This window comes from Onychostruthus taczanowskii, unplaced genomic scaffold (assembly GCF_017590055.1).
Source record: "Onychostruthus taczanowskii isolate IOZ18803 unplaced genomic scaffold, ASM1759005v1 scaffold2, whole genome shotgun sequence".
In the NCBI taxonomy this organism is placed as follows: domain Eukaryota; kingdom Metazoa; phylum Chordata; class Aves; order Passeriformes; family Passeridae; genus Onychostruthus; species Onychostruthus taczanowskii.
In genome coordinates this window covers 14,811,713-14,832,999 of record NW_024499239.1, presented here as the reverse complement: position 1 = coordinate 14,832,999, position 21,287 = coordinate 14,811,713, and the positions used below count along the sequence as shown (strand labels likewise).

General features: G+C 40.9%; 1 protein-coding gene across 1 annotated transcript; it reads right to left on the bottom strand.

The window, feature by feature from the left end:
- Nucleotides 1–10,970: 10,970 nt before the first annotated feature.
- On the bottom strand, nucleotides 10,971–20,832 carry QDPR (quinoid dihydropteridine reductase). Its single transcript, XM_041402464.1, has 7 exons — nucleotides 20,717–20,832; nucleotides 20,509–20,601; nucleotides 18,754–18,850; nucleotides 17,858–17,998; nucleotides 15,429–15,537; nucleotides 14,049–14,132; nucleotides 10,971–12,193 (listed from the first exon to the last, which is right to left on the bottom strand). Exons 1-7 carry the CDS (start codon nucleotides 20,798–20,800, stop codon nucleotides 12,085–12,087), a joined length of 717 nt encoding a protein of 238 aa, XP_041258398.1. The 5' UTR covers nucleotides 20,801–20,832; the 3' UTR covers nucleotides 10,971–12,084.
- Nucleotides 20,833–21,287: the final 455 nt, after the last annotated feature.

The window sequence follows — 21,287 nt, the reverse complement described above, 5'->3', positions numbered from 1 at the left end:
AGTGGGCAGGTGATCTGCATGGATGAGCAGAAAATCTAGAAAATCTTCTAGCAAATCTCAAAGAGAAGAAAAAAATTTCTGGGACATGGAAAAAGGGACAGGCCAAATGGGAGAACTACAGGGATCTGATGAAGAAGGCCAAGACCCCTTGGAATTGAGACTGGTAAGGGAAATCAAGAAGGACTTCTACCAGTACATGACCAGCAAAAGGAAGACTAGGAAAAATATGGGGTTGCTGCAGAATCAGGTGGGTATCTGGTGGTGGAAGACACAGAGAAGGTAGAATTACTGAATGCCTTCTTTGCCTCAGTCTTTACTGCTGGCCCTCAGGAGTCCCTGTCCTGGTAAGAGAAGAATGGAAGAAAGAGAAAACTGGAGAAAGGAAGACTTCCCTTTAGTCACAGAGAGTTGGATTAGAGATCAACTAGACAGATTTAACACCCATAAATCCATGGGCCCTGATGGGATGCACCCATGGGTGCTGACGGGGCTGGCAGATGTTGTTAAGACACTCTCCATCATCTTTGAAAAATCATGGAGAATGGGAGAGATGCCTTATGACTAGAGGAATACCAATGTTACTCCCATCTTCAAAAGGAAAAGGAAGATCTGGAAAACTACCATCCAGTAAGCCTCACCTCCATCCCAAATAATACAGGCTTAGAGGGCAACGTAATGCTCACAGAATAGGCTGTAGTTTACATTTACCTTTGTCTGACCAGGCTGTGCACGGTAGGGGCAAGGAAATGTTGCTGCCTTTCTCTCAAGATATTAATAATAGGAGGGATGGTTAAAAAACTACCAACAAAGTAAAACAGCAGTGCCTGGCTTTAAGGATTAGAGGCAGGGAACTGAACTGTTACTGAACAAAACATCAGTAACAGCAGAAATAGTTCATGGAGAAATGCAAGTAGATAATGGATTTTTCTGACTACTGAAGTTCTTTTTCTTTTTTTTCCTGTATCCTATCTTCTGACCTTAGAAAAACCAGTGTCCTTGCTGAGGACAAGACATGCTACCCAAATACAGAACAGCTGCTTACTCCAGAGGGAGAGCAGACACACTGTTAGAATCAGGCACTGCATGACCAGCAATAACCTACTGCAGCAATAGGAATAACACAAGCATTTCTTAGAGCAGTCTAAAGTCTCAGTGGTCTACGAGTTCTCCCACGGATATCTTCAACATACCAGCTGTCTGTGCTCCCAGCCCTGAAGTGTCTGCCCACACACCAATGGCTACTCCCCCCATTCTTGGGACACAGAGCAGGTTTCCTTTTAAAAAAGAAAAACATGTACTGATTGCACATCAGACATGGTGCTCCATCACATCAGAATTTCTGTTTCCCTCTACTCAGCAGAGAGAGCCAGAAATACATCTCCAAGCTGATGGTTCCCCCTCCTTGTACAACTTTGCCTAGCACTCCACAAGGCAAGAATGAAACCACAGGAAGGAAGACACTACAGGGTCAGTATTGAAGGGACACCTGAAATCCACTGATCATAAGGTTTGTAGTGGCTGAGCAGAACCAGCAAAAAGAACCTCAAGTAGTTTAAAGAATGAAAAGACACTAATTACAAAATAATTGCAGTTTCTCAAGGGCCAGAACTGGTTCATAGCTGTGTCTCCTGCCTTAGCTCAGAGTTAATCTCTGTTTGAGTTGACAGTCTACAGGCAATTGCAATGTTGTGCTTCCTTGTATTTTTAACCTGTGCTTTTCATATCTGCACTTTTTCTTTCCTTCAGAGGAAGTGAAAAAAAAAAAGTGAACTCTTCCTATATAAACAGTTTGCAATTAAATTGATAGTGTGAGTGGGAATTCCCCACTTTCAAGTTAAAATCTGAAAAAAATTTTGGTGATGCCAATTTATTTTACTTTTTTTCTTCCTCTGTAATGTGTGTCTAACACGCTACATTTTTAGTGCTTACTGCAGCCAGCTACAAATCATGTGGCTGACAGTTAAATGGCCACTCTGAAGATGTTGTCTGATGTTGCTGAGGCTTTGGTATGCCCTGGGATGTAGGTCACTGTTAGTGCACAGCCTTTCTCATATTCTTTGCTCCCATGATGCATTTATATGATGGTGCTTTAATGTGACACTCTTTCAAAATAGAAGTCGAGAAACGTAAAATATGTTTCCTACATAAATTATTTTTAATCTGTAATTTCCATGACTTGACATCTGCCATCAAATGAATATATCTTGTTGTTTTATTCTCAAGAGAAAGGCAGATTGTTGCTATCTCTACTGCCAGCACTCATCTCATCATCTTTAAACAGCCTTATTCCTGGTTTCCAGAGGTGCAAACGAGACTCATAAGGAGCAGAGTGTTGTGGGGGTTTTACATAAAAAACATTGGAATGAAGAAACCTCCTAGGATTACCAAGGCTTGCCCCTCATGTCACTCGTGGTCACAAAATACCTACAAATGTAAGAAGCTCCACCTAGTAGACAGCACAGTATTTTACTTTTCTCTAATCCCACTGAAAAAGCTGATCCAAAACCTCATATATCCAATGACTGGAACTTTATTCTAATTTCTAGGTTGATCCTGTCTGTTTAGCAGTGTGATAAAAATGCAAAAAAAAAAAAAAAAAAAAAGAACTAGTATATTACACTACAGCCAAAGTCCACCTGTCTTGGCATTCTGTTTCCAACCATGAGCAGTATAGGCCACTTTGGGAAAGAATTTTAGAATCAAGCACTTGAAGAGCAAGAAAGAGATGAAGTTGTGTCAGAAACAAGCTAATTGCTAATTGAGACACTAATTTCCAACTGCAACCAAACTAAAACTTAACTGACTATGCATATTTTCTTTGGTCCTGTTCCTTTCTGAACACTCTGAGCCTCTGAGAGGCATTTCAGATAAGATTACAGGTGATTTGTGATCAATTTTTAAAAACTATTTTAAGTAGAGTAAATAGCCCAGGCTGAACCTTGACCTATGATGCCTGAACTTTTGCCATATCTGAGTTAATCTAAAACTAGTCTGTATTCCAGCTGGAAACATCTGGCTTGACTGGGGGAAAATGGAAATCACTAAACCATGTTCAGGGTCTGTAGGGACTTCATGACTTTGTACAGGTAGTAGTATACGGTTTTGAAGACGTTAGACTTTGGCATGCCTAAAGTTAGTGCCACTGGCTAAAAAGAATCACAGATGGGACTTTAACACTTAGAATCTGTTTTGAAACTTGTAAGATCAACTTCTTCTATCCTTCACTTTATGACAAAAAACATCCGATTAGCCAAAATACAACTGAAACGTTTGATTTACCAACACTCATTTTTCAGTGAATGGAAGACAAGCTGGCTTTTGAATACTGGCTCCACAGAGCTCCATAGATGGGGCTCTTGACAGGGTAAGATCGATTGTGAGTAGCCACACACTGGACATTTTGTAGTTTCATTTTCACTGCACTTGCCATGAAACATTTTATAACTTCAGGTTATTAAGTTAGAAGCAGTGGGGAACATTCAGTTCTCAGGGTACTGAGAACTCTAAATGCCAGTTTCATGACCAATGCGAGCACTGAAGCATTGATAGGTACATTCAGTCTTACCTCATGTGATATTTCATACTGGTCATGACAAGTTATCTGAATGTCTTCCAAAAAATGGAAAGAACTGAAAGAAGGCTGAACTTCATCTCTTACACTCCTTAAAATAAAATATCTCAAATTTGGGTATTATCTTCTCTGTAAATTATTGTAAGGGGGGCTCAGTAATTGTAACTTCTTGGAGCAAGAAGATGCTGCCAGTGAAAAGAACCACATTTTTAATTTCTGCAGTGGTGTTCCAAGTGTTCCTTTTCCTGGTACAAGCAGAAGGATTTAGAATGCAAACCTGTTTGTTTCCCTAGGTTCAGTTCAGAAACCACATTACATATTTTAATCCAAATCACAACTTATGCCACCATTACTTGATAGTCTTTTAATATTAATTTTGTATGGTTGGAGAAGGCTCCCATCAGAACAGCGGGCTGTTCTGGAAAACAGACAATGTAATTCATGACACTGTGGGAGGTGTGCATTACCACAAGGAGAATCACAGAATGGTCAGGATTAGAAGGGACTTTTAAGACCACAAAGTTCTAACCCCGCTGCCATGGGCAGGGACATCCTCCACTAGACCAAGTAAATCACAGCTTCATCCAGTCTGGCTTTGAACATTTCAAGGATGGGGCACCCACAGCTTCTCTGGGTGACCTGTTTCAGTACTTCAGCACCCTCATCCTAAAGAATTTCCTCTTAATACCAAAATCTGCTTTTTAAGTTTGAAACCATTCCCCCTTGCCCTATCCTCACATGCTCTTCTAAATAGTCTCTCTGCACCTTTTTTGTAAACTCACTTCAGGTGCTGGAAGGGCACAATTAGGTCATTCCAAAGCCTTCTCTTTTCCCTCGGGATGTGACCACACAACCACTTTCGTATCCACCTAACACTCTTGCAGAGGGTTTTTTCCTGAGCGTAGCAATACAGGATAACCTGGTTTGTTCAGGAAATACAAATCAGGAGTTAAAATTTCATCTTTTCTGATGGAACAGGTGCATGTTTTCTATCACCTGGCTAATAACTTCAACAGTATTTTGCATGGACTAAGTTAGTTGATATTTTTAATGACTGCATAAAGAACACATGGAGTCTTGGTTCCCTGAACACAGAAAGAATCAAGAATCAGAAGAAAATACCTTGCTAAAATTCATGCTTATTTTAGCTAATTCATAACTCAAATTCACCTCTCTCAAGTGTTCTTTCCGCTCTTTGGGAAAAAAAAACCCATTATTTCCTTTTTTACCTAAAACATTGGTCCTTCAGTATGATGTGGATATCTTCACACAAAACCCTGCCAACTAGTGCTAGTACAACCTTAGGTTTGTTTTCTAATTCAACATGAAAACAGGGGCATTGCACAGCTCTACTTCTTGCCATATACTGGTGTTCTGGGCTTGTATTCTTACCTTCACTTTGAAGAGTAACCCCTTCTTTCTCATGTCCATGTTTGCTCTTATTTCACTCATCCATTTTATCCCAGTCTTCAGAATCACCACCATCCTCCAGTGCTGTTCCCACTTGCTCTCCATCAGAACAGACTGTGCTCTAAAGCTCTAGTGTAACTTCACCCACATCAGAGACCCTCTCTTGTTAACACTTCCACTTTGCTCAGCAATCCAAAGAAACCTATAATCACAGTGGCTGGAATCATGCCTCACATAAAGTGGTTTTGATTGAGATCTCAACAAAATGAATAGAACAAAGAATAATAAGTTTAACAATGAGTAAGTGGAACAAAACTAGTTAAGATCAATCCTTCTTTTTTCCTTCTGAACTTCAAAATTACCCTGTAAATGCCACCCTCAGCGAAAAAGTATTATAGGAAAAAAAACCTAACATTAGGAATTTTCTTAATTATGACATGTTCGGCTGCAGTCAGAGTCTCTGCATGAAATCCACATAATGCAGTCATACACAAAGGGGTTGCTCTGTCTTCATCAGTTCCCTGTTGACTATAGTTAAGGTGAAATTAATGCACTAAATGATGGAATATAACTCAAATTTGCTACAGCTTTTAGAAGTCCTAATACTGAAAGTATTTACCCAAGAAATGTTGTTGTAGCAGATGTATGTAACAGCACATGCATCTAATATCTTTTCCTGAACAGTAAGTATTGACTTTAACCATTTAACAACTGTGAAACAGAAGTTAGACAAACCAGGGGTGTATCCCCTTATCTGAAATCCAGTGGTTTTGGCAAGTTACCAAGTAAAAGCCCAAGAATTAAGGAAAAAACGTTAATTTGAAAACTCAGCCCCCACTGGAAATGACCAGTGGACTCTTCAAGAGTGACAATTCCTGTTTTGTTCCAATTTTAAACAGTGTTTCGAAAGGTATCAGATCCTCATGAAAAAGTTAACTATTACATTGTCTGAAAATTCAACTCCTGCTCTCTACTGTTATCCACCTCTATTACTTTGAATCCACCTATTTGTTTAGCCCTGGTGACCAGGGGCTGCAGAAGCCACCTGCCCCGGCACGCTGCAGTGCTGCCCAGATGCCTGCTGTACCCAGTGCCCAGCAAGCAGCCCACAGCTGAAAAATTGTCCTTGCCTCTCCAAACAGTATTTCATACCATCTTCTGTCTATACAGGCAAACACCACTGGGTCCTTCCTAATAACCACCAAGATAAAATGCTTAAGTGCATACATGACTGCGTGCCAGCTAAACAGCTCCTACATCATTAATGACCTGTCCTTCCCACTCCATTTGTGCTGTACATGAGGTCCATGTCTTTATCTACAGCACTCAAGACATGTATATGCTAAGCATGACTTATGCCCTTCTTCTCTACCAACAGGGTGAAGACAAACCCCCTCTGCAGCAGGAACATGGTGCGTGGCTGTGATCACATCAGATGAGCCTTCAACCCACTCCCCGTGAGGAGGTGAGAGCAGGGGCACCAGGGGACAGAGCAGCAGGAAAACCAGCAGGAAAAGTGGAGGAGAAAACCATTAGAAGCACAGAATCCCAACCTCCTACACTGCCTGACACCTCTCACAGCAAATTTGGTCTGAGACTACTCCACAGGGGAAAAACAAGGGAAGCTGAGACTGGGGAAGGGGGAGGATACATGTTTTTACACATTTGTGTGGCCTCATATTGCTAATAGCATGGTTTCCTACATGCTAACTATACAGATGGTGTAAAGGCTTGCAGGGTAACACTTTGGTAGAGGAGAGGCCTGAATTTGCAAACAGGAAGTTTTTGGGGGGCTGTAAGGAAAAAGAAAATATGTTATTCACAAAATTTAGTCATGTTAAAGTTATATATCAGGTAATGTGGATAAGGTAGGTCATTAACCCCTGCTGGATTATGGACTGATTTTTTTTGATTAGCGCTACCATGTAGGCATGAGGCACTTAGGGCATACATAGCTATGCCCTGCTGCCCAGGGTATGATTCACAGACTCTGAAAACTAGAAGCTGGCAGTTTAGGAGTCTGGTCATTGTTCTAAGGGAGGGTGGAAAAAATCTCCACATCCAAGAATATGGATGTCGAGGATCTCAACAACTGGAAAAAAATATCTTCCTGGGGCCCCACGAAACCCTTTTCTTTCAGGTGACATTTGTGTATGGTCTTAAATAAAAAGGCTAAACAACACACTAACTCATATTAATCCAGAATTTACTATGAGGCCCATTTCTTTTATTACCTCAGCCCTGTCTCACCGAGATGTAAGGATGCATTGACAAAAAGAGTAATTGGTTTATTCAAAATTAAAATCAACATGGTATTTTTAAATTCCAGCTGTGATAGTCATGAAAAATTAATGCCTGTTGTACTGCAGAGAAATTATCACTACATACTACCAGATACACAGGTAAGTGATGTCCGAACTACCAGACTGAGGCAGTCTTTGACAAAACACTTCTTTTGCAAATCACTAAATATGACTGGTGGTAACAGGACTGCTGCTTGTGGTCACAATTTTACATTAGGTTCAATGAACAAAAAAAGGTATTTTGAGCTTTTATTATTGTACCCATTGAGAAAACTGTGTTTTATTCATATGTTCTGATGCATCAATAGATCTCAACACACTATAAAATGGATTTGGGATACGAGGCACAGGTACAGAGATGTATTCAAAGTCTTCCACCAAACCAGTAGCCAAGGCAGGAGCAGAAACTGGGGGCTTCAGTCTTAAGGTTTTACTATGCCTTCCATTTGTAAGAACATCCTAAGTATGTACTTAGAAAGTGCTTAAGAGGAAGTTCATACAAGGAAAATACTAAGAATAGTGGTGTAGTTCATATCTACAAAAGGCATTGGATAATGAATATTAAACTATAGAAATCACAGTGTGGCTAGCTACTTTTTGTTCCCTCCTAAACAGCTTTGTAAAAAAATATTATACATTCCTGCATCTCACAGGCAAAGAAGTTAAAACTTTAATACTCAAAACCCCATAGTAATTAACTTTTATGTCTCCAAATTCCACCTCTTTGTTAATAACAGACCAGTCTGAACAGTTACTGGCTTTTTTTGCTTGGGTTAGGAAATTCTTATACTCTTATGTGCAGTGCTGCAGTTAAATAACCTGTTTTTATTCATACCATGTCCAATCCCTTAAAGCTGTGCTGCAGAATATTGATTGTCATTCCACTTGCTGATAACATGCCAACAGCAATGGTACACCCTGATGTGGGACTCCCTTCACAGCCTTGGCTTCTTTTTTTGTTGTTGTTGGGGTTTTTATGCATGTGAGTGTCTGATTATTGGTGGTGGTGGTATTTGTTGTGGTTTGTTGCTGGTTTTTGGTTTGTTCTGCTTGAAGCTGATGGAGTGATTTCTAAAACTGATATACAGAGTAGGCTGCATGTGCTTGGCACAGGAAAGGCCAGGAAGGTCAGACCGTGGGCAATAAAGCAAAAACAGGGGATGAGCCTCTCAGCAGAGGCTGCGGCACGGTTAAAACCCTCGCAGACAAAAAGACATTCCTTAGCAGTAGAGAAATCTCCCCAATGCGGTGGAAGTCTCTGCCCTCTGCCGGCACCGCTGAGATCAGCCTTGCTCAGCCGTGGGAGGCTGCGATCAGACCCGAGAGCCCGCACAGACCCTGCTGAGACCGGCCGTATTTATAGAGCAAATCCTTCCCAACAGGGCGTTTCAGGAAGCGCAACATTAACAGAGATCTAAATCTCAAGTGACATTTGCTATTGACTTCTGCAATGCCTTTCAGATGTCTGCCTACTTCTCACCTTGTTCAACACTGCAAGGGTTAGTCTCAAGCATCTTCACATGCTATTACAGTCCCCATCTGTGTTCTTCCAGTGAGCCAATACAAGAAGAAAGATAATAAATGTTACTTCTTGTTGTGGTAGCAATTTTCATTCCACTATTAAAAAAACTCAAACAACAATACACTTGTTGCTTCAACAAAAGATTTCAAAGTGCAATTTTGGGTTACAGTAGAACTGGGCAAGCTGAATGACTGCTATTATTGTATTTAAAAATTTCTGTTTTCCTTAGAAGCAGGGCATGATTCTAAATGTTTATTTTGTGGCAATTTTTACTAGATAATTGGTAGAAAAACCATTTTCTCATGAAAACATAACTAAACAAATTAAACCTGTTGGTAAAACATGCGAGTCTCACTTCCCAGTGAACTCCGAAAACATTGCGGATTCAGTCCTGAAATGAAGAAAAAGTTCTGCAAAGCAAAGGTTCTGTTTTGGACCCAGTCAGGGTCTGCAGAACAGCAGCCACAGTCCACACAGCAGCTCAGGTTCCACCCACTTAACACTTGGAATGTCAAAAACAGGCTCTTGCCCAGTGTTCAGAGGTCTTTGGCTTTGTAACCATACTACTGATATTCTACTGTACAAGCCTATTTTGTTTGTGCTCTGTTAAAATCTACTTTCTCTAAATATGTAGGAAAAACCCCCTTCATACAGAGCAGGCCTGTCCCAGCTGCTCTGGCCTTCTGACAAAGGCACGTTTTTGTCTCTGCACCTTTGTATCAGACACCACGTGCAAGAGCCATCCCTGTTTGAGGAGACTGGAACTGTGTATGGCTGGACCATGCAATTGCATCATCTTCACCAAAGTGCATTGGCTCCACTCTAGAAATATTTATTTTCAAACAATATTACATTTTTAAACCCAGAATGCTGAGTACAAGTGGGCTGCAGTGTCAGCACGACTGATCTGGCATGATTTGTGTTTTATTTTTCACCAGACCCCACTTGACTTCCTTCCTAGTAAACAATAGATGCATCTTTGAAGGAGGGTCACATAGAAAAATACTAAACAGGCTCTGTGCATATGAATTTTCTCGTGTGACAACATCTGTACAGTTCCAATTAAAAAACATGATAAATTCAGCTGCTTAATATATAAAAGAAATTAATAAATATTGCATTCCCTAAATTAAAGGAGGATAAGCTTCTAACTTCTGTAGTATAGTGTTGGTAACCATGCCATATAAATAAAATATGAGCAATTCAGAAGTTCTCATCAACACTGGAGTGGAAATTCATCATGTACGTAACAAGCAGTAAGACATCCCTGCCTGATGGGGGAGTTGGACTAGATCTTCAGAGTTCCCTTGCAGCCCAAACCATGCCATAATTCTGTGAAAATCTTCACAACAGAACTACAGTCTCCATTAGTAGTGTGGGGGCACTGCAGAGAGCTCATCCATATGGAACACACCCACACAAAGACATCTCTGCTCCTCATTGCAGCACCACCAGATCTCTGGGCCAGCTGAAATAAACTTTGGAGAGATACAGGATGAAACTGGTCACAAAAAGCCTCTTGAACATCAAACTCCTCCGGCTATATCTCTCACCGTTAGCAGCAAGCTTGTCAGACACCTGGCTCATTGTCATACAATCATCTCTACTGTCACTCTCCAGCTTCAATGATGTAATTTTTGTATCTTTCTGCTCATACCTGCAAAGTGATGAAAGTTAACCCAGAAGTCTTGCATCCACAATTATGCTTTAACACTATTCACTGCTTTAGCTAGCTTGGCACGGGGAAGCCTTCAAATCCTGTTAGTTTGTAGTATGATAGCTACCCCCTTTTCCAGAATAATTGAGTAGCACCTCACAGTTTCATTCCCAACCAGTCCCTTGCAGTTTTTGTCTGTACTCTTAGCTTGTACAAACTGCTGGTGCAGCAGCATCATTGCAAGCTTTTCACTTAAAAGCAGATTTACAAACTGACAGTCCTGGTTTGACAAGACAGAAAAACTCCCCTCTACCTTTGCATCCTGCAAAACAAAACAAATAAAGAGACAGTCATAGCAAAACAGACAATCATTCTATGTTAAAAATAACATGGGCACGTGAGCTTTTCCAGTGGGAAGAGGGGTAAGATTTCCTGATTCATGGCAATAAATCCTTCCCCAATACAACCCTGAAGTTAATAAAAACAGGAAAGTGCAGAGGGAGAACATACACACAACTTTGCATATTTTATTGCTTTCAGAATGTTCCCAAAAAATCCAACAGAACTGATTCCATGCAAGTTCATGCTCAGAACAGGTAATGCTTGCACTCTTTCTCTGAACTGTATTTCCATGTAACATGGCTGGATTTAAGAAAACATTTGCCTCAGCTGAAAACCTGCCTCTATGCCTGGTTAGTACACCTTCAGCACACACAGAAATGTATTTTATGTACCATCAGAATTAAATAAGTAAAAAAATTAAGTCCTTTACCACAACTGAACTGTATGTTCAATTAAACCAACTAAAACATTATCAAGATATTGGGATTACAGTAACAGAGACAGCCAGTACATAAAACAATATATATTTATTTAGCACAAAAAGTTCCATTTTTCAAGTGTGTGTATGCTTTTTCTACTACTTTACGGCACTTTGCTTTTTCAAAATGTCAAGAACAATCATGACGAAGAGAAAGAGATACTATTCATTTGACAGAATTACTTTTATCCTACAGCTGTAGGCCTGAGAGCAGCTTATGAAGTGTAAGGCAAATTAGGAATTCCTTCTCAAGTGAGTAATCTCTATTCAGTTTCATTAACTCAAGTGGAACGTTCACAAGAAAAGTGTTACACAACTAGGACATGATACATGACTGTGGTGCTGCCTATGGCTACAGCCAACATAATATGCAGGGGTGGGGTTACATTCTCAGACAGGAAAAGACAGAAAATTGAAAGATCCACAGTAAATTGCCAGAAACACTTACTGACAGAGAAAGAAAATCCAACCATTATGTATGCAACAACATGACACAGTTATGCACAATTCTCACTTCACAGAAAGCAGGTAAATTGCCATATAATGCTCAGAATTAGGACATCTACAGACTTTAGATGCTTTAAAGCCTGCAACTTTCATTTAGAGACAAGCTGGTATTATTATTTGGTAAACAAATGCTGATAGCTCACAACTGACAGCACGAAAATATTACTTGAAATCTGGTTCCATTCATGGAATAACTACAAACACTGGATACAGAAGACCATTCAAATTATACTGATGGACAGATTTTCCACAGCTCCTCCTTTGCTGAAGTTTCATCACTTCAAGTGACTGACATCAAAGATGTGCTGCTGAAACTAGTTCAGTCTTCCCACCTGTAGTTATCACCTGGATTAGACTGCCAGAGCTTGGTCGATCCTTTCCTGTTATCCAGTCATAAAAGGTTCTGTTTTAAAATAAATAAATGGATAAAATAGGGTGAGGGAAAACAAAAAAATTACAACTACTATCAGGTATACTGACAGGAAGAATAAAATACAAGCCTATTACTTTTCCTTCTGCTCTCACTAGTGATTTCTATGTGATGTGATCACTCGATTCAGACCCTCAGAACTGTGCAGAGGGCCCAGAGAAATCCAAGGGGCATTACAGCACACAGGATTTCCAAAATATCTCAAAAGAAAAGGCCAAGAGCTTAAAATGTCAGAGTCACTAGGTTTTTTCCCCACTTTAAAAAATTTAGAAAAGGGAAAAGTAGAGCTACTTTAGTTGCCTTTATAGCATATATATAAAAGAAATACAGTTTTATGACTAGAATAGAGTTGGTAAACCCATTTACTCTGCTACTGGCCATTATAACATTATGATATTTAACTGTGAAAGTGGTCTCAGTGGGAGGGAAAAAAGCCTTAAGACATCCAAAGTAGTGCTGAGTAAGAGGGACACCTTCTAGGTTGCAGACCAGGAAACTCCTTATCAAAACACAACATAATCTCCTTCCTCAAAATAGACTAGAGAGAGTGAAGTGTATTTTACAGGTCCTTCAGCCTTTCCAATAGTGCACACATAGCAACTGTCATGTTGGAACATCCCACAATCCAATAAGAGCTTCCAGGGCACAAAATCCAAGTGCCATATGGGAAAGGATTTCCTGCATCGTTCCCAAGATGCAAATGTTGCCAACAGATGCTGATGTTGCTCAGTGAGATTTCCAGTTTTCAGAGTACTGGTGTTAAACTTCAGGGAATTAGCAAAAAAAAAAAAAAAAAAAAAAACAATAAACTGAATTCTCCTGTAAGGATAAACTACTTAAAAGTTCAACTTAAAAAATGAATTTGCAACACTGCAACATCTAGCTAAGCTGCCCCTGGAGCACAATAAATTAGGCACCTTTTCCTGAATGTTTTCAGGCCAGCTAAATTCAACTGATGAGGCCCATTTTAAAGAGCCTCATCAGACAACTGCAAAGGCTTAAACTAAACAGATGCAACTAAAACCATTTCCATCTCTGGCAGTCATCTTAAAAAAAATTACAAAAAGGAAAACTGATGTCAGAACTAAACTAGTCTCTGAACAATTAGCAGTAGGTAAATTCAATTCCACTGTCAGTTCTAAAAGATTTTAAAATGTGAGTTCACCCTCAACAGAAACTCTGCTACTCCCCATCACATGGCAGAAGGCAATACTCATGCTGCACCTTCTCTAACTCTGAGGAATGAGAACAGTAAGGCAAATAATCTCAGCCTGGCATTACATAAGCTACAGCTGAGGCTTCAGCATTTTGCAGCATCATTCAGAACGAGTTTTTGTGGATAGTACAAAAAAAAAAAAAACAATCTGTACTACATTCTTCTGAAAAAGAGCAAAAATGTTGCCAGCTGAGAGAACTGCACTAACATGCCACAAACTGGGCAGTAAAATGTGTTTAGAAGAAAAAGAATCCCACCCAAGTTGACATGCTTATTTGCAGTTTATCTTTAAGCCAGGTGTCTCCTGCACCTGCTGTCTGCAATTTAATTTGTCTACAGGCTTTAAGAAATTCTCCAGCTTCCAGCTGCTTAAGGCTATCTTCCTTGCTGGAATAACTCATGTAGAGAATCTGAAGTTGATGGCATCAGGCTAATTTTCTCCAGTTAGGAAGCCTGTGCAATTAAACCCGAAGTGATTTAGAAAGATACCCAATAAGATGGAGGAAAAAAAATCCACCCAAATCCAAGACAGCTGTTTAAAAAGAACAGGCACTGAGATGCAGCAGTGAGAGGGACAGTGAGCAACTGTTTAGTCATCTCACAGATACTCACTCTGCAATGAATTCTAAGGGTGTCCAGGAGCTGAAATCTGCATCAGGCATTGATTTCCTGTTTGCTGGCGTATCTAAGGTAACCCTGTGATTAAAAAAAGATAAGCAAGCATTTCATTTATATATCATGTTTCTGATGAGCATGCTTCAATTCACTGCTGTAATATGTCCTTGACTTTTACACCATGTGATATGGATTTCCTTTGCATCCTCCCCTGTGTTAACTATACATAGTAATTAGTTTCAATGTATGTCCAAGGCTCCAGCTAAGAACCCCCCCAGCTCCCTGGCTAGCTGAGGAACTGCCTATTGGAGCCATGACTCAGCATGGAGCTCCCTTCCCACCTCTCTCATGCAGATTGGGAATGGCAGCAATAAGCCTGTTCACACATACTGCCCAGCACACATGCACTACATCCATACTTTTGGGAGACCAAATACATAAATATAGGGAGTTTTAACTTTGACAATACCTATTTACACTACATACAATGACATGCAAGGGTTAACTTTCCAGAACACCCTCACTGAAACACTGTTGACAATCCAAGGTGTATTTATCCTCTCAAAAATTCATTTAAGAACAGATTTTTGCATGAGAACTACACAAGAGCACCATGAACAAAAATCCAGTGATCTTGGTGTGTGCCTGCCTATAAAGCTCTGCAGAAGGTGGTGTCAGTTATCCAAACACATTTAATGCCATTCCTGTCTGACCGGAAGAAGTGTCTTACATTTTGGGTCCTGAACTAGATATGGACCTGGCAAGAAAAATACTTTCAATTTTTGCAACAGAATTGATAAAATTAAACACAGTGAAGACCTCCTAGGCCGTCTACTTTTTACTAGCTTTCCTGACAAAAAATGAAAGCAGGTAAATACAAGCTAAATTTTTTTTTTGGTTTACAGGTCCTCAAAGTAACCTAATTTTACCAGTCAAGCATAGGCATGCAGCACCTTATGAAGAAGCATCTTTCATCAAGTGAAAACGTGTCAAGTAGTCCTTTGCCTTACTATTATCACAGAGATAAATCTAAAACATCACTGAACAGTTTATCTCATTTTTACAGTTCTGTCTAATATTGAAATAAAGAAATCACACGTTAATGCATGGCGCTAGTTAAACTGGTTAAAAGTAAATCAAATTTTAATCCTAACATTCATTACTGTTTTGCAAAGGCAAAGAAAAGAACGTAGTCATTTTTAGGTGGCTCGTGTAATTCTTTGTTCATCCAGCCAAGATGCATCCTTTCCTGTTAGTAGGTCTGAGAGGCTGTTTGTGTGCTGTGAATAGGACACTGCAAACATATCTGTGTGGCTCTAGGTTGCAGCAGTAATTAAATTAAACAATGCAGGCAGAGGCCGCTAAGCAACCACTTACGGTAAAATGGCAACTGCAGCAGAACCAGATGGCAGCCCAGAGCTGGCACCAGCCAGACTCTGACAAAGCTGATGCACTGCTCCTTTGGCCATGCCATAGGCAATCATCCCTAAAAATTAAAAACAGGCAAATGAAAGAACAATCACAACAGCCCTCAACATCAGCAGTAACATGACAGAAACTAAAGACTGTTTGATGAATATTAGGACCACTTACCGCAGCCAGAAAAGAATCAGTTTTAAAACATATTAAGGCATACATATTAAAAGAAAAAATGCTAATATGAATAAAAAGGCTTATAGCAAACATCTGGAAACTACCACAGAAGTCAGTTAACTTAGCACTACAGAAATAAGCAGCTCACCAAGTCAAGCATGTTTAGTCAACCTATCCAAATGCACCCTGAAGTATGTGACCTACAGGGCTAAGTTTACAAATTTAACAGAAGAATAAGATGCTCATACACTTTAATAAGGCACTCTTCTATTAATTTTTATCATATAACTAAGATATTTGTGAGTTTGGACCCAAATAGACACAGTTCACTTCCCTCTCAAATCTGGAATTCACTTAGTCAGCATCCCAGGTCTGACAGACCCTGTGGAGAAAGTCACAAAAAACCCCAAAAAACCTATGGTAGAAAATTAATAAATAATGTGCAGGGAAAGAAAGCTTTTTCCTAAAAACTGCTGCAAGAGCAGCATGAACCAGAGCATAAGGCACACTGCTCAGGAACAAGATCTGCACAATCAGAGTGCTAGAGGTCTCAGACGTCTCAAGTCATGTGTCTGTCAAGAAGTCCAGACACAGACAAAGTACCTAAGAAAACAGGTCTACTACAACTGAATGTCTTCCTTCCTACACATCCATACAGCTATTCAGCCCCTTTCCAATGCTCCTAGAGCAGTATTTTGAAAATAATAGCAATACTTCTACAATGTAATTAAAGGTATTATACAACATCCATTTTTATTAGGAGGAATCATGGACAGCACTAGCTAACTTATTTTATTGTTATTAAAAATATTCACATCTGTATCATAGTCCTCTCTCATCTTGCCTAAACCAAACACTCTAATTCTTCTTAGAAATCTTTTCATGCCTGATACATTTCTCAAACATCAAACTGCTTCTGTCACTGTTCACATAATTTTCAGTGTGCTTCAGTTTGCATTATGTGAGGCAAGATTTTCTCATAGAAAAAGAAAAATCCCATTAACAGCAAACAAGAAAAAGATTCTTTCTTGCAGAACAGCCAGTCATAACAAGGCTAATAAGGCATATTTGCAGAAGTTGAGTAACAACTCTTTCCCAATTCTTCCTGATGTTAATAAGTTGCATGTGTTTGCCCAAAGCACTGCTATGACTTTTAGAAAAATCCAGACCAGCTGAAACCAGCTAGTTCAGAACACAAAGGCTCATCACTTTGCTTCCTGTGTTGTGGTCTCAACCTCCCAAGACCACCCAAACAAAAACCATGAAAATCTGCCAGAATTCACTTATTTTCATTTGTGTATAGTCAGTCAGCAGTTCACTATAAATTATTCATCTGCTTATTCTCAAAAATAAACCTTTTATCTTTGACTGTAACAGACAGAAAAACAAACTATAAAAACAAAAGATTAATCATTAACTAGAAAATATATTGAATATTTTTGCCTGAACAGTTTTAGGCAAAGCTTTCAGGAATATTAATCAACTGTATATGTTTTTAAATCTTAGTATCAAAATATTGTTGAAATGGCACTAATAAAACCTTGGGAAATAGGAGATTTGTCTCAAACTTTCCTTTTGCTGCCTGTGGGCTTGTGTGTTAGTGCCTTTTTTTTTTCAATTTTAAATTGCTCACAGATTTCTTCCTCCACGTAGACCAACATGGTTGAGGGGCAAGATTAAAAATGCAATAACGTTCCTATTAAATAGCTAGCTGATGACAAAGCCAACAGTCAACAAGCTTATCTATGTTTGAAGCAAAGACAGACTGGAATCAGAACATGAACAGGACAAGCATGGTTATCAGAATCAGCTGAGTCATCACCAACAGAAAGATTGGTCAATTAAGGACTCTGTCTTTCAGAAGACAAATAGGAAATTTAACTTTGTCTAAGCATTGTACTTCTATTGCTGTGTGCTTCTAGTGTTCATTATCTTCCAAACTTTCTGTATCATGTACTAGCCAAGTACATTTCACCAATGCATGTCAAATACCATTTAAATACTGATTCTACGTGCTTGTACCACAGCTTCAAGAGATTCAATATTGCTACCTGTAAAATCAGATTTTCCTTACACATTGCAGCAGTAGGATCCCATTTGTGAGAGATGACAAGAAACTGGGGGTGAAGCTTTGCCTCACGAACAAGAATGCTCAGATAAACAACTGTCTCTAACTGCTGGTGTCCCTGCAGCTGTCGTGCACTGCATTTTACCTGGGGTTCCAGATAAGGCAGCTTGAGCTCCTGTCAGAGTCAAGAGGCCACCTTCTTTCAGATGTTTTGTGGCAAGGTGGCTGGAAATAGTCGATGTCCAAACACTCTGCTTCCACATCAGATCACAGTTTTTGTATAAAGCTGATTAGGAAGAGAATTAGTGAAATTAGCCAAAGGAAGACAACAAACTCTGATTTCCTCACTGTTACACAGAGTGCAACAGCACTATGAAAACATGCTTTCCACAATTTTCTACTAATTTATGTCTTTTGTATATCCTTTCTCTTTGAGCCTGTAACAGCCAAACCAGAAGGGGGAAGAAAGGGACACATTTCACCAGAATCACTCCATACAGAAAACAAGGCTATTTTTCTTCTTTTGTCTCTACAGTTGTGGGTACAAATTTCATTATGAATATTACATGTTTAAAAGCCTTTTTTTTAATCTGAAGGGTTTTTTTTTTTTGTAGCATGAGTAGGCAGTGGCCTCCAATATTGTATTGCACAGTAACAGCTCAGAGAGCTGCAGGAAGCAACTGAGGTTTTATGCATAAAGCAACAACTTAGGAAACAACATCAATGTGTGTTTTGTACCTTGCCTGACACAGGTAATCTCAGCAAAAATCAGCTCATAGATAACGATGCTGAGCTGCTTCAGAAAGCACATCAAAACTTTCTGATAAAAATTAGTGCATCAACAAACATTACTGAAGAAACTAAGTGCTGTGCAAATTTAACAGAAAGCAAAAATTCAGAGAAGCCCTAGGAAGCACTGTGACAGAGCTATTTTGTACTTCTATGTTTCTGTCCTCCTCTGGACTCTGGAAGAAGGATTTTTAATTACTTCTCTCAGACATCATTCAGGTTTTCACCAGCACATCTGTACCAAAGGCTTACACTTGGCTTTGGCGCTGCCTCCAGCCCATCCTCCTGCTACACACAGGATTGCATCCACCTTTTCTTCACCAAGAAGTTTTCCAACTTCTGCTGTCACCTTCAACACAGAGAACAAGAACATACTGAAAACACTGGACTGATAAGGTGAAGAGCTAAACACCATGAATACCTTAAAGCTACTTTTTCCTACATATGTATTTGAATATCACAGGGCACAATTTAAACAGCTATAGAAAATTAATATTTATGATTCATGAACTCAAAATTAAAGCTACTTTTTCCTACATATGTATTTGAATATCACAGGGCACAACAATTTAAACAGCTATAGAAAATTAGTATTTATGATTCATGAACTCAAAGCAACTGTGTTGAAAAATAACTACACATGAAAGTCAGAAGAATGAAAGCCATAGAGTGTGTGGTGTCTCTGGAAATAAGTGATCATCAGGGCTGAAACACCTGACCCTTACCTCTATTGTTAACAAAAATGATTATTGACTTGCTTTTGACAGGTTCTTTTCAAAGTATGGTGTTGTTTAAGACGGGAAATGAAACTCCAGGTCTGACCAAGACTACTGGTGCCACTTTTGATGACAGTGCAAGAAAAACAACTAAAGATTGTTTACAAGAATAACCTTCTTATTGCTTCTGTCTAGACTGCAACCATCAGGGGAAATGAAACTCCAGGTCTGACCAAGACTACTGGTGCCACTTTTGATGACAGTGCAAGAAAAACAACTAAAGATTACCTTCTTATTGCTTCTGTCTAGACTACAACCATCACTTTGAGTCTGGCCACTAAATTTGAGCTTGCATACTTTTAGATATCTTTAATTTGTTCTCTTTGAAATATAAGACCTCTCAGCTGGTAACACATTTTCTCTGTCAAAGCAAATAGCAAATGATACATCTCTCAACCAGACAAGAAGAACCAATAGCTTTGCAAAACCATATTGCAGATTGTATTGTAAACTCTGTGTTACTCCTCCAAAGCTTTAGGAGTTATGTACATATAAAAAACCCATCCTGGCTAGATATTCAGTATATCAGTAACAGAAATTGGTTCAAAACTTAAAATGTAAAAAATGAACCCTATCTACCGAGAATAAAGCAAAATACTTTTTTAGGCTAACATAGATTTTCCCACATCCACGTTTGTGGAAACAAGTGCACTCCCCTAGGGATCCCTTGGGGCTTAGGTTCATGTCCTTTGAGCATGCCATCTACTTACACACAACACATTTTTAAGTTAGGGTATTTGAAATAAGTGCTGCATTTTAAGATGCCCTTATCCATCTTCATTACAACTCACCTGGTTCAGTCTGTGACTTTTAAAAGTAAAGACAAAAACAAAGCAAAACTGCCTTATGTGCTGAGCCTCCAATATCCCGGATCAAGCTCTTTCTGCGTATTCAGTTAAAAGGAATTACAACAAAATAAACAGAAGGGACGAGCAGAACCCGAAGGACCCCGAGGTTCGCGGTACGGCCGCACGACCGCCACCGACCGCGCTGCTGCTTCCTGCGTGGAGCCGGACCCATCCTGCCGCCGCCTTGCTCACCGCGGGCAGCAGCGAGAGAGATGCACAAACCCGGGGGAGGCTCCGTGCACCGCCCGGCCGAGGGGATGCGCACACCGGGGAGGCTCCGTGCACCGCCCGGCCGAGGGGATGCACACCCGGGGAAGGCTGGCTGGTGCACCGCTCCACCGCCTCACCCGGCACCGGCCGCCCCGCGCCCGCCGCCGACCCACCTGCTCGGCCTGCTCGGGGAAGGAGTCGGTCGCTCTCACCACCACGTTGGCGCTGGCATCCGCGTTCTCCGCCAGGTCGATGCTGGCCACCCACTGCCGCGGCGAGAGGAACGGCGCGTTAGCGGCCCGCGCCCCGCAGCGCCCGGCCCGGCCGGACACGGCCGCTTCCCCGCAGAGCTCCCCGCCTCACTCCCGGCCCGGCGCTTACCCAGTTCTTGGACTTGAAGTACCGCACGCACTGGGAGCCCAGCGCCCCTCTGCCCCCGTACACCAGCACCCTGCGTGCCGCCATGCCCGCCGCTGCTCTCCCCGGCGCGGATGGGCCGCCCCACGGGGCGGGCGAGGGGCGGCAGCTCCGGCCGTGGGTGGTGCGAGGGGCGGGGCGGGGCTGGGCAGGGGGAGGTAAGGGAGGAGAAATCCCCATGCCTATGCCCCGCCACGGCAGGGGCCTTGTTACTAGTCCCCAGGGCTCCTGCTGCTGTTAGTTAGTTAATTAATTAATTAATAAGTAGTTCTGAAGGTCCTGCTAGGGCTCGGGTAGCAGTAACCGTAGAAGGGCGGACAATTACGAGCGGTTTTCTTTAGCGCTCATGGATCGCACCTGTCACTTGAGTTCCCCTCATGAGTGCTCCGATGTACGGCACGGCTGGCCAGGCCACCCCGGCTGCCAGGGGCTTCGTGCGGCCCGCTGGAATTCAGAAGAGTGCAGAGCCATCGTTTCTGTCCCTCAGATAGCCCTGCCTGCAGTGACATTTAGAGGCTGGCTGCGAGCAGGCGCC

What these genes read in the sequence shown, in the direction of transcription:
- QDPR (XM_041402464.1), bottom strand. Translation starts at nt 20,800, where the DNA reads ATGGCGGCACGCAGGGTGCTGGTGTACGGGGGCAGAGGGGCGCTGGGC. An exon ending in AGGCAGCGCCAAAGCCAAGT is followed by an intron (nt 17,999 to 18,753) that starts GTAAGCCTTTGG and finishes CTTCCTAATCAG; the next exon opens with CTTTATACAAAAACTGTGAT. An exon ending in TGCCTTATCTGGAACCCCAG is followed by an intron (nt 15,538 to 17,857) that starts GTAAAATGCAGT and finishes TTTAATTTTTAG; the next exon opens with GGATGATTGCCTATGGCATG.